Source organism: Entelurus aequoreus, linkage group LG10 (genome assembly GCF_033978785.1).
Source record: "Entelurus aequoreus isolate RoL-2023_Sb linkage group LG10, RoL_Eaeq_v1.1, whole genome shotgun sequence".
In the NCBI taxonomy this organism is placed as follows: domain Eukaryota; kingdom Metazoa; phylum Chordata; class Actinopteri; order Syngnathiformes; family Syngnathidae; genus Entelurus; species Entelurus aequoreus.
The window spans coordinates 19,118,851-19,136,951 of NC_084740.1; the positions used below are offsets into that span (position 1 = coordinate 19,118,851).

General features: G+C 38.2%; 1 protein-coding gene across 1 annotated transcript in view; it reads right to left on the reverse strand.

The window, feature by feature from the left end:
* Positions 1-626: 626 nt before the first annotated feature.
* Positions 627-18,101, reverse strand: part of ttc9b (tetratricopeptide repeat domain 9B) — a 55,552-nt gene continuing 38,077 nt past the window's right edge. Inside the window, exons 3-4 of the mRNA XM_062060239.1 lie at positions 7,153-7,335; positions 627-1,478 (exon numbers count right to left, since the gene is read on the reverse strand). Coding sequence (XP_061916223.1) covers positions 1,384-1,478; positions 7,153-7,335 — 278 coding nt within the window. The 3' untranslated portion in view covers positions 627-1,383. The remainder of the gene's footprint in view (positions 1,479-7,152; positions 7,336-18,101) is intronic.

The window sequence follows — 18,101 nt, forward strand, 5'->3', positions numbered from 1 at the left end:
TTGAGTTAAATAATTCAACCCAATAGTTGGGTTATGAATCAACCAACATTAAGTTATCATGACTCAACTTTTGGTTTAAATAATTTAATGCAAAAGTTGGGTTGATAAAATTAACCTAAAATGTTGAGTTAAAATTACTCAAATAAGGTTTTTTTTCCTTTTCTGAACCAGCAGCTGGGTTAAAACTGGGTTATTTTTTTAACCCATTTTTTAGTGTGTACTAAACAAAAAAAAAGGTGAATTAACTGAACAAATTTCTTCAAAATAGCCACCCTTTGCTCTGATTACTGCTTTGCACACTCTTGGCATTCTCTCCATGAGCTTCAAGAGGTAGTCACCTGGAATGGTTTTCACTTCCCAGATGTCATAGTTTTGATGCCTTCAGTGACAATCTACAATGTAAATATTAATCAATCAATCAATGTTTACTTATATAGCCCTAAATCACGAGTGTCTCAAAGGGCTGCACAAGCCACAACAGGGCTAATAGTCATGAAAATAAAGAAAACGCATTGAAATGAGAAGGTGTGTCCAGACTCTTGGCCTGTACTGTATATGAAAGTGAAATAGAATAACATCAAATAAAATAGTGGTTTGACTTGTTTTGGTAAGAGTGTGTCGGACACTGGGTCATCAAAATAAATAATGTTGTGGCCAATAAGTGCCTCTTGTTATATTTGTGGCTACATTTTAGATCAGTGTTTCTGATCGTATATATACTATTATTAATAATAATAATGTATTTACATGTTGTGATCAGTATCAAATATTCCAAAATATATGAATAAATAGATTTATCATGTTTTCTTATTGAATATAACTTTTTAAGATTTTAGATTTGTGAAATTGAATGTTTTGTTGTATTTGTGGTTACTGTGTTTAGTTTTTTTTAAGTCAGTTTTGTCAGAAAATCTCTGGGGGCTTTTTGACAACAAACTCAAGAAACTGCAGCGCCGCACAGTTGGAGACTTGGGAAAAAAAGCGAGAAATTAGAAACACATCAAATTAGCCCTTAATTGGAAAAGAAAGGTCCATAAGTGTTATCCATGACTTCCAAATATGGAGAAGAGGAAAAGTCTGCTTAAAGGGCCTGAGTGAGCCCTCCTGATGATGCCTTCATGGACACACCTCTTTCTCATCTTCTCCTCCGACAGAGAAGGAGAAGGAGAACTTTTGTAACGTCCATGTTGGAGTGGAGTATAACACAGATGGAGGGAGAAGAAGAGCCACAGCACCTGAGGGACAAAGAGGAGGAGAGGAGGAAGATGTCCGTCACCTGGTCTGTGCCCATGTGCTGTCATCGTCAGAAGGGCTGAGGCAGGATTCCACGGGAAAAGGTCAAAATAGGATTAAGGGCGTCAGGCGGGCGGGAAAGGCCAAAGGTCAGCCCTGCGTCTCTTTGCCCATCTCCCGTTCTCGCAGTCCACTCTTGCTCATCTTCATCTCTGTCAGCTGGATGTAGCGCAGCACGTTGGTGTCTGGCAACCAGAAACAGTTTTTTTTTTTTAATGGTGACACTTTATTCTAAGCAAGTGTTTTTCAACCTTTTTTGAGCCGAGGCACATTTTTTGCGTTGAAAAAATGCGGAGGCACACCACCAGCAGAAATCATTAAAAAACTAAACTCAGTTGACAGTAAAAAGTCATTGTCGCAATTGTTGGATATGACTTTAAAGGCCTACTGAAATGAATTTTTTTTATTTAAACGGGAATAGCAGATCCATTCTATGTGTCATACTTGATCATTTCGCGATATTGCCATATTTTTGCTGAAAGGATTTAGTAGAGAAAATCGACGATAAAGTTCGCAACTTTTGCTCGCTGATAAAAAAACCTTGCCTGTACCGGAAGTAGCGTGACGTCACAGGAGATAATATTCCTCACAATTTTCCTTTGTTTACAATGGAGCGAGAGAGATTCGGAGCGACAAAGCGACGATTACCCCATTAATTTGAGCGAGGATGAAAGATTCGTGGATGAGGAACGTTAGAGTGAAGAACTAGAGGCAGTGCAGGACGTATCTTTTTTCGCTCTGACCGTAACTTAGGTACAAGCTGGCTCATTGGAATCCACACTCTCTCCTTTTTCTATTGTGGATCACGGATTTGTATTTTAAACCACCTCGGATACTATATCCTCTTGAAAATGAGAGTCGAGCACGCAAAATGGACATTCACAGTGACTTTTATCTCCACGACAATACATCGGTGACACACTTAGCTACTGAGCTAACGTGATAGCATCGTTCTCAAATGCAGATAGAAACAAAATACATAAATCCCTGACTGGAAGGATAGACAGAAGATCAACAATACTATTAAACCATGTACATGTAACTACACGGTTAATAATTCTCAGCCTGGTAAAGCTTAACAATGCTGTTGCTAACGACGCTAAGGCTAACTTAGCAACTTAGCAACCGGACCTCACAGAGCTATGATAAAAACATTAGCGCTCCACCTACGCCAGCCAGCCCTCATCTGCTCCTCAACAGGTGTGCTCACCTGCGTTCCAGCGATCGACGGCGCGACGAAGGACTTCATCCGTGGGTTTGGCGGCTAGCATCGGCTAGGCGTCTGCTATCCAAGTAAGTAGTCCTTGTTGTGTTGCTACAGCCAGCCGCTAATACACCGATCCCACCTACAGCTTTCTTCTTTGCAGCCTCCATTGTTCATTAAACAAATTGCAAAAGATTCACCAACCCAGATGTCCAGAATACTGTGGAATTATGAGATGAAAACAGAGCTTTTTCTATGGGCTCCGAATACTTCCCTTGCCCTCGTGACGTCACGCATACGTCAGCATAATAAAACGTTTTTAACCGGAAGTGTGGCGGGAAATTTAAAATTGCACTTTATAAGTTAACCCGGCCGTATTGGCATGTGTTGCAATGTTAAGATTTCATCATTGATATATAAACTATCAGACTGCGTGGTCGGTAGTAGTGGGTTTCAGTAGGCCTTTAAAGCATAACCAAGCATGCATCAATATAGCTCTTGTCTCAAAGTAGGTGTACTGTCACCACCTGTCACATCACACCCTGACTTATTTGGACTTTCTTGCTGTTTTCCTGTGAGTAGTGTTTTACTTCTTGTCTTGCGCTCCTATTTTGGTGGCTTTTTCTCTTTTTTTGGTATAATCCTGGAGCAGTTTCATGTCTTTGAGCGATATTTCCCGCATCTACTTTGTTTTAGCGATCAAGAATATTTCAGTTGTTTTTATCCTTCTTTGTGGGGACATTGTTGATTGTCATGTCATGTTCTGATGTAAATTGTCTTTGCTCCACAGTAAGTCTTTGCTGTCGTCCAGCATTCTGTTTTTGTTTACTTTGTAGCCAGTTCAGTTTTAGTTTCGTTCTGCATAGCCTTCCCTAAGCTTCAATGCATTTTCTTAGGGGCACTCACCTTTTGTTTACTTTTGGTTTAAGCATTAGACACCTTTTGACCTGCGCACTGCCTCCCGCTGTTTCCGACATCTACAAAGCAATTAGCTACCGGCTTCCACCTACTGATATGGAAGAATATTACACGGTTACTCTGCCGAGCTCTAGACAGCACAGACACTCAACAACAACACATCATTTGCAGACTATAATTACTGGTTTGCAAAAAATTTTTTTAACCAAAATAGGTGAAATTACATAATCTCCCACGGCACACCAAACTGTATCTCATGGCACACTAGTGTGCTGCGACACAGTGGTTGAAAAACACTGTTCTAAGCAACAGTAAGCTAACGGGCTGTTTGGGACAAAGGCTTCCCCTGGAGCTGTGGAGGGGAATTTACTTATTTCTTATGAATGGATGATGCATCATGTTGTAATCATTAAATCAAATGGCCCTGATATGTCGAAAGGGATTAATAAATAATATTATTTTCCAATACCTCTATAACTGATAACAGTAGTTCAGCCGGGATATGCTCATTTCAAAATTAGATTTACAGCCCCGAAATCTTGTTATTGTTTTCATTTCATTTTTTCATTAGAAAGTCTGTGAGTGTATTCACATCCAGGTTGCCAGCTACGCAATGGCATTTTCATCTGGCAACTGCCACTGGTAAAGTTACTAAACATGTCAAACCTTGGTAAATCTAAAAGGCCCCGTTACGATTCTCAACTTATTCATGACAAAGTCAGGCACGAAAAGAGGATGTCTTTGAAAGATGGAGACGATTGAAGGCGGAGAAGATTTTTTCATCTGACGCCAAACTTGCTAATTTCCTCCTTGATAGGTAAGTCAGGCATTTACGTTTTCTTATTACTTGTAATAAATGGAAATGGACATTTGGTATGTAAACTATATTGTCCAATACTGTCTCTGATCTTGTCTAACAAAACTAGTATGTTCCTGCAACCAATGCTTAGTGTGATGGTGCTTCGCTCCTAGTGTAATGCTTAGCATGTTAGCCCGGTCAATGACACATCGACATACAGGCTAACGGGGGAAATATATGCCCGTTAGCCTGTATGTCGATTTGTATTCCAATTGACAGGGCAAAATATATTTTGTACAAATAAAACTTATGTGGATATGGGTAGTGTCAGTGCCTATTTCCTTCTCAATATGCTGATACGCTGAGGAAATGGCTTCCAACATTAGCACGGCTGTCATCATGGCAATGTGAAACGTATGGAGACAGCCAAATCACATGATAAAGTAATTCCTCATTGGTGTTTGCATATTGTGGACTACATGTACCAAGTCATATGGCAACTTTAAACGTTTGAAACAGTAGCCTTTTGGCTCCTCTTTAGTTTTGGGCGCACATTAGGCTGCTAAGCATGCTCTACTTATTTTAACCAGTATAACCATTGCCAGCGTTGGTTGTAGTTGGTTTTAGTCTTTGTTTTCTGATAGTACTGACAATAACCATATGATTGCCATTTGTTGTGATATTGTACGCAGGCATGGCATCCTTACTAGCTTGCCAAAGATTGTAACAAATCCATTAGAAGAAGACAGCCTGCCGTTTACACATCTATACCTTTGGCCATTAAAAGCCAGTAATTTCCAGGAGTTATCGCACCTTCTGAGTAGCCTCTGATTCACTAATGGTTTCTAATGTTGTAAAAATGTGTAGAATAAATATTACATTTCAACATTTCTGTCAACGAAGATTTGCTTTAGCCTGCGACACACAGTCATTTTGATAGTAGGCTAATATAGCTAATATAGACACTTACATCATGTGTTGCCTTCATTATAACACTTATATAAGACTTTTAAAGTCATTTTGATAGTAGGCTATTATAGCTAATATAGACACTTACATCATGTGCTGCCTTCATTATAACACTTATATAGGACTTTTAAAGTCATTTTGATAGTAGGCTATTATAACTAATATAGACACTTACATCATGTGTTGACTTCATTATAACACTTATATAAGACTTTTAAAGTCATTTTGATAGTAGGCTATTATAGCTAATATAGACACTTACATCATGTGTTGCCTTCATTATAACACTTATATAAGACTTTTAAAGTCATTTTGATAGTAGGCTATTATAGCTAATATAGACACTTACATCATGTGTTGCCTTCATTATAACACTTATATAAGACTTTTAAAGTCATTTTGATAGTAGGCTATTATAGCTAATATAGACACTTACATCATGTGTTGCCTTCATTATAACACTTATATAAGACTTTTAAAGTCATTTTGATAGTAGGCTATTATAGCTAAAATAGACAATTACATCATGTGTTGCCTTCATTATAACACTTATATAAGACTTTTAAAGTCATTTTGATAGTAGGCTATTATAGCTAATATAGACACTTACATCATGTGTTGCCTTCATTATAACACTTATATAAGACTTTTAAAGTCATTTTGATAGTAGGCTATTATAGCTAATATAGACACTTACATCATATGCTGCCTTCATTATAACACTTATATAGGACTTTTAAAGTCATTTTGATAGTAGGCTATTATAACTAATATAGACACTTACATCATGTGTTGACTTCATTATAACACTTATATAAGACTTTTAAAGTCATTTTGATAGTAGGCTATTATAGCTAATATAGACACTTACATCATGTGTTGCCTTCATTATAACACTTATATAAGACTTTTAAAGTCATTTTTGATAGTAGGCTATTATAGCTAATATAGACACTTACATCATGTGTTGCCTTCATTATAACACTTATATAAGACTTTTAAAGTAATTTTGATAGTAGGCTATTATAGCTAATATAGACACTTACATCATGTGCTGCCTTCATTATAACACTTATATAGGACTTTTAAAGTCATTTTGATAGTAGGCTATTATAACTAATATAGACACTTACATCATGTGTTGACTTCATTATAACACTTATATAAGACTTTTAAAGTAATTTTGATAGTAGGCTATCATAGCTAATATAGACACTTACGCAATGTGTTGACTTCATTATAACACTTATATAAGACTTTTAAAGTCATTTTTATAGTAGGCTAATATAGCTAATATAGACACTTACATCACATGTTGCCTTCATTATAACACTTATATAGGACTTTTAAAGTCATTTTGATAGTAGGCTATTATAGCTAATATACACACTTACGCCATGTGTTGCCTTCATTATAACACTTATATAAGTCTTTTAAAGTAATTTTGATAGTAAGCTATTATAGCTAATATAGACACTTACATCATGTGTTGACTTCATTATAACACTTATATAGGACTGTTAAAGTCATTTTGATAGTAGGCTATTATATCTAATATAGACACTTATGTCATGATTGATTGATTGATGTGTTCATTATAAGACGTATATACAACTTTTTATTCGTTGCGGCTTTGTTTTTTTGTATTTTTGGTCCAATATGGCTCTTTCAACGTTTTGGGTTGCCGACCCCTGGCTTAACCTAATGAGTTACTGTGGCTACTAGGTGTCCCCAGATCGCATAAGTAAATTACAGATGGGTATTCATAAATAAGTAATTTCCCTTAATTAAGCTATTTTAAGATTCCTCACTACAAAATAACCAACGCATGTATGATTCATGCAGGATCAATATTGGCCAATATTCAAGGCTCCATTCAAGTGACAAGGTGGTATCCTTATATAAAGGTCTAAGGATTTGTATGGGTGTCTAACTTGTTTTCATCCATTGCAGTCACTAAAATCCTCACCTGTAGGCTCGCGGCTCTTGGCGTCTTTCAGGTAGCGTAGGGCACACTCATAGTCCCCCAAGTGGTAGAAGGCAATGCCGGCGCGGTACATGGCCTTGAAGTGATCCCTCTGATGACTCAACACCTTCAGACAGTACTCCTTCACCCGCTCATAGTTGACCAGCTCGGACTGCAACAGACAAGCTGCCACCAGCAGGGGGAGCCAAAGAGAGAGAAGGTTGGTCACTAAGAAGGTATTTTACCTGCAAGAGTGATGTGGAAATCATAGATTTGGCTCCTTTTATAGAGTCACACAGGGTGCCAGCGGGCTGACTATAAATAGACAATAGTAACGTTGCACAGGCCGGAAAAGACATCAAAAAGTGGCGTAAGCACTTCTGTCCCCCCTGGCAGGGGCCGCAATGTTCTCTGCTGTAAAGACAAGCCATGTAGAAACAAGAACTCAAATGAGCATGACTGACAAAAAGGTGTGAACTCTTCTAGAACATTCCCAGGCAAAAGTATTCGGCTCCGGCAGGATGTGACGTCCTGGGAAGAACTGAAGGCAAGAGAGCCTGTTTGTTGAGTTTGTGGGGCCATTTTTGTTCTAGTTCATCCCAAACACATTTGATATTGTTTAGTGTGCCTTTACGGACCTTGCTTTGTGGGAATAGTCCAGGGAAGTTTCCGGTGGACAAAGTTAGAAGCATACCATTTTTCATAAAAAATTAGGGGGAGGTGAGTCTAGTCTGGATAGTTGTGTGTCTACTACATACATGCTAGGGTTGTCCTGATACCAATATTTTGGTACCGGTATCGGTACCAAAATGTATTACAATACTTTTCTAAATAAAGGGGACCACATTATTAGCTTTATTTTAACAAAAAATTTTAGGGTGCATTAAACATATGTTTCTTATTGCAGTTAAGTCCTTAAATAAAAATAGTGAACATACTAGACAACTTGTCTTTTAGTAGTAAGTAAACAAACAAAGACTCCGAATTAGTCTGCTGACATATGCAGTAACATATTGTGTCATTTATCTACATATTATTTTGTCAACATTATTAAGGACAAGTGGTAGAAAATGAATTATTAATCTACTTGTTCATTTACTGTTAATATCTGTTTATTTTCTGTTTTAACATGTTCTATCTACACTTCTGTTAAAATGTAATAATCACTTATTCTTCTCTTCTTTGATACTTTACATTAGTTTTGGATGATACCACAAGTTTTAGTTACAGGTGTTAGGATCCGCTGCTCGGATCACAGTTTGTTTACTTTTTAGTGTCACGTGTGTTTTCAGCACCTTGTGTTTGTTTCTGTTGCCATGACGGCAGATTGTGCTCACCTGCCTCTGGTTAGCGTTCGAGACGCGCACCTGTTGCCCGAGCGCTAATCAGAGGGCTATTTAGTCTTTGCCCGGGCCTCACTCGGCCTGGCTTGCTAATTTGCGTTTACGCAACAGCTAACGACTACTTTGATTCCTGCTAGTTTTCATGCTATGCTATTTTGCTTGCTAGCTCCCACGCTAGTCCCTTTGTTTTTTTGTCTTCCGTGCTATGAGCACATTTTTGTTTTTTCTGTCGGATTTATTTGCTCAAATAAATCATTTTCCTACCTGCACGCTGTGTCCGAAGCCGTCTGCATTCCTGGGAGAACAACCTCGCACCACGATGCGACCAGGTTGTTACAACAGGATCATACATTGGTCATATTCAAAGTCCTCATGTGTCCAGGGACATATTTACTGAGTTTATAAACATAATATACATTTTTTAAAAAGGAAAAAAGATTTCGTGACGTTAAAAAATATGGCTCTAATCATAGTATTATCGACTAGATACACTCCTGGTATCACTTGGTATCCTTACAGTGGATGTCAGGTGTAGATCCACCCATGACAGTTGTTTACATTGTGACGCCGGTGAGCTATTGTATCCTCCTACGGTGTGTAGTGAAGCATGTTTAGCTATTCATCGTTCTGCAGTGATAATGCTACTTGGAAGAAACTCACTTTATTTGTCGCCATGGAGACGAGCATGTCTTAAAGCAGAGGGCGTTTCAGTGTTACAACTCTGTTTCAACATGCTCTATTTACACTTCTGTTAAAATTTAATAATCACTTATTCTTCTCATCTTTGATACTTTACATTAGTTTTGGATGATACCACAAATTTAGGTATCAATCCGATACCAAGTAGTTACAGGATCATACATTGGTCAAATTCAAAGTCCTCTTGTGTCCAGGGACATATTTACTGAGTTTATAAACATAATATACATTTTTAAAAAAGGAAAAAAGATTTTGTGACGTTAAAAAATATCGCTGTAATCATAGTGTTATCGACTAGATACACTAGCTATTCCTCGTTCTGCAGTGATAATGCTACTTGGAAGAAACGTACTTTATTTGTTGCCATGGAGGCGAGCATGTTTTAAAGCAGAGGGCGTTTCAGTGTTACAACTCTGTTTCAACATGATCTATCTACACTTCTTTTAAAATGTAATAATCACTTATTCTTCTGTTGTTTGATACTTTACATTCGTTTTGGATCATACCACATATTTGGGTATCGATCCGATACCAAGTAGTTACAGGATCATACATTGGTCATATTCAAAGTCCTCATGTGTCCAGGGACATATTTACTGAGTTTATAAACATAATATGAATTTTTTTTAAAGAAAAAAAGATTTTGTGACGATAAAAAATATTGATAGTGGTATCGACTAGATAGTCTCTTGTACTTGGTATCATTACAGTGGATGTCAGGTGTAGATCCACCCATGGCGTTTGTTTACATTGTGACGCCGGTGAGCTAGGGTGTGTAGTGAAGCATGTTTAGCTATTCCTCGTCCTGCAGTAATCTGATTGGAACATTTATTATTTGACAGCACTGTTTTTATTTACGATTTACCCCGCCTTCCGCCCAATTGTAGCTGAGATAGGCTCCAGCGCCCCCCGCGACACCGAAGGGATAAGCGGTAGAAAATGGATGGATGGACAACGTGCCAACTTCACCGGTTTTGGGTTTTGTACCTCCGTCTACTTCGGAAGTCAGCAGAACTTGTTTTGGTTCTCTTTGCAGTGTTCGATCCGGCAAATGCATTCTGTGGCGTCCATCCCCTGCAGCTAATGCCCTCCATAACTTCATTACTGAAGACACAAACAGCTTTTAGTCCACGGAAGGTTTTAAATGACTGCCGCCCCCACGGCTCGGATGTCTTATCGCTCAAACGCTGCTCCTCTGCTCATTGTAACCGATTGGTTTGTACTTTCAGCTTCTTGCCCTTCCGTCTTTGCCAGTGTTCGGATCTTTTTCCCCGTATCAGAAAAGCTCTCCCCTCCCCGTTTGCACCTCACTGTCCTCATGTGTCATGCTTCTTTTTTAACCATCCTCTCATCCCTTCCTCTTGCCTCTCCGTCTGCCCTTGACACACACACACACACAAACACACACAAACACACACACACACACACACACACGCACAGATCTTTGTGAAAAACATGAGTCAGGACTATTAGCCGGGAGGAAGGGTGAATCAGGAGTGTGAGACAGAGGGGTGGGTTGGTCTACAAGAAATGAGGGACGGGGCCGCATTAAAAGCAGGTGGGATCAGGAATACGGGAGAAGGTGAGAATCATGGGAGTCTGCAGTTTGTTCAACGCTGTTGTTGCCTGACCTGCCATCCCCTGTCAGTGTAAGAGTGTGTGTACAAAAAAGCGAGTGTGAGGTCAGGTCAGCGAGGGCAACAGAAAGGCACACGTTCGTGTTTCAGGCTTTACTTAAAATGGTCATATTATGATTTATTTTCTACTTTCAAAACACTTCATTTGGTCTACATCAGTGTTTTTCAACCTTGTGCCGTGAGATACAGTCTGGTGTGCCGTGCGAGATTATGTAATTTCACATATTTGGGTTAAAATATTTTTTGCAAACCAGTAATTATAGTCTGCAAATGATGTGTTGTTGTTGTTGCTGTCTAGAGCTCGGCAGAGTAACCGTGTAATACTCTTCCATATCAGTAGGCGGCAGCAGGTAGCTAATTGCTTTGTAGATGTCGGAAACAGCGGGAGGCAGTGTGCAGGTAAAAAGGTGTCTAATGCTTAAACAAAAAGTAAACAAAAGGTGAGTGCCCCTAAGAAAAGGCATTGAAGCTTAGGGAAGGCTATGCAAAACGAAACTAAAACTGAATTGGCTACAAAGTAAACAAAAACAGAATGCTGGACGACAGCAAAGACTTACTGTGGAGCAAAGACGGCGTCCACAATGTACATCCGAACATGACATGACAATCGACATCGATAAACGAATCAAAATTGAAGAACTTGTACCGGAAAGTTCATGACTTTGTAGTCGACCAATAATTTATAGTTAATAATAATTCATAATTTGACACGGCAAATATATACAAAACAAAACATCGGCGGAAAGCGATAATCGATTTTAAAAAAATATATCTGCGTCCTGGTGATGCGCAGACTTCCGGAAATTCGCGTCCGTTCTGATTTCAATGCCTAAAAAGACACAAAAAGAGCGATACAACAGCGAGTTTTTCCTCTTTGAGCCAGAAAACTGTTATGTTTGTATAAATATATCAATGAACTTGGACATCAACATCACCAGCCATTAACTATCAACAAAAGCATATAATGGTAGCAGCCACTAATCAATTTTACGCCTATTATTACACACCCTCATGTGCATCAAGCTAGTCAAGCCCAGCATCCTGTTGCCTGCAAGTCGTCACTATGGTTACCAACTCTGGAAATAAAAAAGGATGCCTTGTTGCCAAAGCCAGCCGGCCAATTGTCTTCACTCCTGTGGTTATGTTTTTTTTTTCTTTTTTGTTTGTGTGAAATATTTTTAATACTATCTGACGGAAACCTGAATTATTTAGATGCATGTTTTGGATTATCAGGAATACTTGGTAAACAAATTGTTTAAATAATCTCTCCTGTGAATGATTGCGGGCAACGGACACATGCACGTCTCCTGTAGAGGCCAATGAACTCGTTTTTTCCCCCGGTGAAATAGCTAGTAGATTGCCCGGGGGCCTTAATGAGGCCCCTGGGCCTGGCCGTGGTCCTATCATCAAGCTAAAATATATCAGTGATTTTCAGAGTCAAGGATATCCGCTGAGTAGCACACAGTGCCTGTCAACAACGCGAGTGCATAACGCTGAATAATTCAGCATGAACATGAGGGAATGGACCCAGTCGATACCTATTCAAGTGTTTTGGTGTTTGTTGGTCAACGCTGCATGTTGTTTGCGGGACATAAATGGGGTTCTACTCTGTAACATGTGGCACTTAGGAGTAGGGTTGCAAAATTCCGGGAAGATTCAAAGTTGTAAACTTTCCATGGGAATTAACGGGAATATATGGGAATTAATGGGAAATTAATGGGAATAAACATTGAATGCAACATGCTAGATCTTGCAGTATGATTATTAGCTAAAACAACCTGATTTAATGCAAATTCAGCAGAATTTCAACCCTTAACAGTGCATTCCTCTATCACATGTGCACATAATTCCCAGCATGCTACACACTACAGCAGGGCTATTGAGGCCACACTAGTATTTGAGCCCAAGGACTTCATCCAGTCAAGTAAGTTTGGATGTTATTACTGGGGTAAATATATTTGATCTATGGTATTTAAGTTGAATAGAGGTGTAATTGCTTGTTACTGTATGACTGTAGACTGCTCCAGCAGACTTCCACTCAAGCTAGCTAGCTGTTCCTGTACTTGTTAAATTATTTTGGGGCCAATATCTCTAGCTAGTTAGGTTTATGTACCACCACAGTCTCATAATGAACCGAAAATATTTCTCCGTTAGCCGTGATGCTAATTTTCTCTATGTTAAACCCCATTAATTTATGCTAACAACGTTAGCGATCCGAATTTACCTTTTTTGTGATCTGTAAAGTTCAACTAGCAAATACTAAATCAAACCTCTGCCTTCTGTTCTGGTAACCATTCTGTTGTCATACAAGAATGTAGGTTATAGTTTGATTGAGCATGCTGATTGAGTGTTCATTTATTCATCTAGCCTATTTCTATTCATTTGTCCATCAGTAAAATATTTTTAAAGACTACTCCAATCGTTTAGCTGACTATTTATATCTGCGTGTGGCATTGCATTAGTGTTTTACAAGAATAAATAAATACAAACAGAATAATGCCACGTACACCATCTGATGTGTGGAGACATTTCACCCCAACCAATGTAGGCAGAAAGGCTGTGTACATTTGCAAATACTGTGCAAAGAGCTACGTCAAAAATGCTACCAAGATGCCGCAGCATATAGACAAGTACCCAATAATATGTAATTATTGTAATTCCCCATTAATTCCCATTACTTCCCATTAATTCCCATATATTCCCATTAATTGCCATGGACGGTGTCCAACTTTGAATAATCAAAAAATGGTCAATATTTCCAAACTTCCCAAGCTTAACTTCCTGTGGTAAATTTCCGGAAAGTTTCCGGAAATTTACCGGAAACTTTCCTCCCCTTTGCAACCCTACTTAGGAGCACAGTTTAGTGGTAGTCTACCATGTTTTTGTTAATGCTTCTGTTAGGTCAGCTCCTACAAAGATGATATAAACATGAGCAGATTTTCAGGTGGTCGTGTATTGAACACTGTTGTTTTTACAGCCGTTCTGCACACACCTGCCCATCCCACTCCTCATTAGTGTACATGAGCACAGCTTTCAGGGGATATTCTGTTACAGTTTGTATCGCTTAATGGCCGACACGCTTCATCTGTATGTTGACACCAAGGCCATATCTTGCTGTCACACATACATAAAGTTACGTTTCCTCATGGCGGTAGTCGGCGTGACCTCAAAATGCGGAGACAGAAGACGACATGCAGGAGGTAGGTATTATATTTAATTCCCCCAAAACACAAGGAGAGTGCAGCAAGGAGGTGCACATGAAGCATAATGTAGCATAATGTCCTTAGCAAGGCATGGCCCATGTGAAACAAACATTGACATCAGGCAACTGCGGCCCTCGTCATTTGCTGTAAGCTCTAAAAAATTGACCAACATTTGCGGCAAGAACATGCTGTGACCGCCCCGGGATGTAACAGTAAACATGTATGATGATCATTTGCGATAAAATTCCTGACGGCTAGTAATACTGTCTAATTTTTTATTAGTGCATTTTAGGCAACACAAAGTCAGGCGCATGCACACTCGCGTCGTTTGGCTTGATAATCATGGCAGACTAAAGACACGGACTTTGCTCGGGAGATTTCCCCTCGGATTAAACATAGCCAAGCGCTTGGTTTAACCTCATTTTCCCTCGCTTCCCACCGTGCGTTTAAGAGCGCACTGCTGTGTTTAGATGGAGACAGGTGTGGACAATACTGGAGACACTTATCCGCAAAGTATACAGCGAAGGAAAACAAATAATTTGATGTGTGAACCTTGTCACAACTTGTTTATAAAGTTTGTAGTTTGCTGACTGGGATGTTCACTCCTCCTTTATTTAACTGCAAACTGTATCAGTGTTCAAATAACATCAATTCGAGCTCAAATGTTTTGTCATCTCATCCAACTGAACAACGGCTGTAAAGATTGTGTATTCAATGTGAGAGGTGTCACTCCTCTTTATTTTTGTTGGCCAAACTGTCGTACTGAACCAAGAGAAGAACAAAGGTTGTTTATTAGACTTCGTCTTCATTAGCCAAACTGCTGTGTGTTTTATATTGATATCAAAAAGTAAATGCAAGGTTTTTATATATTACTTGGGTTTTTTTTCATGTCACAAAGGTAATACTTCAAAAACCATTCATGTGACACAATGTTTTGTTAATGTGTTATTGTGTATAGTTAATTCCTATATGACATATTTCTGCTCAAACTCTCAATGGATCTGTCCCGGTACATAACTTAAAAAAAAATAAAAAATTGAAAAAAATACCTCCCTCTATATCAAAATGTATTAATGAATAAAAAACAGTTATGTATATATATATATATATATTAATCTGTCGATTATTACTTCGATTAATCGATTAATAATCGGATAAAAGAGACGAACTACATTTCTATCCTATCCAGTATTTTATTGGAAAAAAAACCAGCATACTGGCACCATACTTATTTTGATTATTGTTTCTCAGCTGTTTGTAAATGTTGCAGTTTATAAATAAAGGTTTATTAAAAAAAAACAAAAAACTCTGTGCATACGCATAGCTTAGATCCAACGAATCGATGACTAAATTAATCGGCAACTATTTTAATAATCGATTTTAATCGATTTAATCGATTAGTTGTCGCAGCCCTAATATATATATATATATATATATATATATATATATATATATATATATATATATATATATATATATATATATGTGTGTGGAAAAAAAATCACAAGACTATTTCATCTTTACAGGCCTGTTTCATGAGGGGTTTTCCCTCAATCCTCAGATTTTTTATATATATATATTTTTATATATATATATATATATATATATATATATATATATATATATATATATATATATATATATATATATATATATATATATATATATATATATATATATATATATATATATATATATATATGGATGGAGGGATGGATCTATATATGCATGCTTTGGAGCCCCTGCCTCAAAAGAAAATAATGTTTGCCTTGGTGCCCTTCTAATTTGCCTTGGTGCCCTAAAATATGAGCCCTCCTTTAAGGCGACACTTGCCTTGACCTTAAAAAGTTAAAAATTTGAGGCCTGTGAAACCAACATGAACCAAGAAACAGTGAGCAATTAATGAGCCAAAAGTAAACAGTGAGGCTGGCTTATAAAGCCCTCTGATGATTAAACCAAGGCAGGCGAGTGTCATGATCACTAAACAGAGGCAGGCGTGCACAATCAGCCAAAAGTGACAACAAAAGGAGGAAAGGAGTGCTGAAAACATAAATAAACACCAAAACACAGGAAAAACCAATCTGTCAAGTCAGGAGCAAACCAGACACAAAAGACACGGTAAGGCTGAATACTATATTGAATATTGATTGATTTATATAAGACGACTCCTCCTTTTGAAAGGTTTGAAATAAATAAAATCTAAGATATTTGTTTTCCGGTGAAATAGCTAGTAGATTGTAATACAAAAAAAAAAGACATGTTTTTTAGTTGTTTAATAACCATTAGCTTAAAGGCCTACTGAAATGAATTTTTTTTATTTAATCGGGGATAGCAGATTCATTCTATGTGTCATACTTGATCATTTTGCGATATTGCCATATTTTTGCTGAAAGGATTTAATATAGAACAACGATGATAAAGTTCGCAACTTTTGGTCGCTGATAAAAAAAAGCCTTGCCTATACCGGAAGTAGCGTGACGTCACAGGAGGAAGGACTCCTCACATTTTCCCATTGTTTACAATGCAGCGAGACAGATTCGGACCGAGAAAGCGACGATTACCCCATTAATTTGAGCGAGGATGAAAGATTTGTGGATGAGGAAAGTGAGAGTAAAGGACTAGCGTGCAGTGCAGGACGTATCTTTTTTCGCTCTGACCGTAACTTAGGTACAAGGGTTCATTGGATTCCACACTTTCTCCTTTTTCTATTGTGGATCTCGGATTTGTATTTTAAACCACCTCGGATACTATATCCTCTTGAAAATGAGAGTCGAGAACACGAAATGGACATTCACAGTGACTTTTATCTCCACGACAATACATCGGCGAAGCTCTTTAGCTACTGAGCTAACGTGATAGCATCAGGCTCAAATGCAGATAGAAACAAAATAAATAAACCCCTGACTGGAAGGATAGACAGAAGATCAACAATACTATTAAACCATGGACATGTAAATACACAGTTAATAATTTCTAGCTTGGCGAAGCTTAACAATGCTGTTGCTAACGACGCCATTGAAGCTAACTTAGCTACGGGACGGCGGCTGGCGTCTTAGCTTTCGACGACACCCCGGCCGCCATCAGAGTCGGCAAGAAACATATATTTCCCCAAAGTTACGTATGTGACATGCACATAGCGACACGCACGTACAGGCAAGCGATCAAATGTTTGGAAGCCAAAGCTGTACTCACGGTAGCGCGTCTGCTATCCATCTCAAAGTCCTCCTGGTTGTGTTGCTGTAGTCCGCCGCTAATACACCGATCGCACCTACAGCTTTCTTCTTTGCAGTCTCCATTGTTCATTAAACAAATTGCAAAAGATTCACCAACACAGATGTCCAGAATACTGTGGAGTTTTGGGATGAAAACAGAGCTTTTTGTATTGGATTCAATGGTTCCGAACACTTCCGTATCAACCATTGACGTCACGCGCATACGTCATCATACATAGACGTTTTCAACCGGAAGTGTGGCGGGAAATTTAAAATTGCACTTTATAAGTTAACCCGGCCGTATTGGCATGTGTTGCAATGTTAAGATTTCATCATTGATATATAAACTATCAGACTGCGTGGTCGGTAGTAGTGGGTTTCAGTAGGCCTTTAAAATTAGTATCATAACTCCTCCTCTGTTGTTTACTAACCTGACAACAACCAGGAAAACAACATCTCTACAGGTCAGTAGTGTATGTGAGAGACAGGAAGAAAAGCATTACATGCATATATGACGTTTTTTTTCCAGACTTTTCAATGAAAGAAAGTAATTTCGATACCATTACACTCCAGTTGAAGGTGGTGGTGATGCACATTACACCGCTTGCGTAATGTGCATTACAAGTTATATTCTTATTTTTACTGTTAGAATTGTATTCTTATTGTTGCATTTTATTGTTATTCTTATTGTAAGATTTTCTATTTTATTTCCATTTATACCCCCATTATTTACTTTCTAAATTCGATCTCAATTCTGCACACTGCTGCTGGAATTTTTATTTTCCTGAGGGAACTCTCCTGAACAAATCAATAAAGTACTATCTATCTATCTATCTATCTATCTATCTATCTATCTAT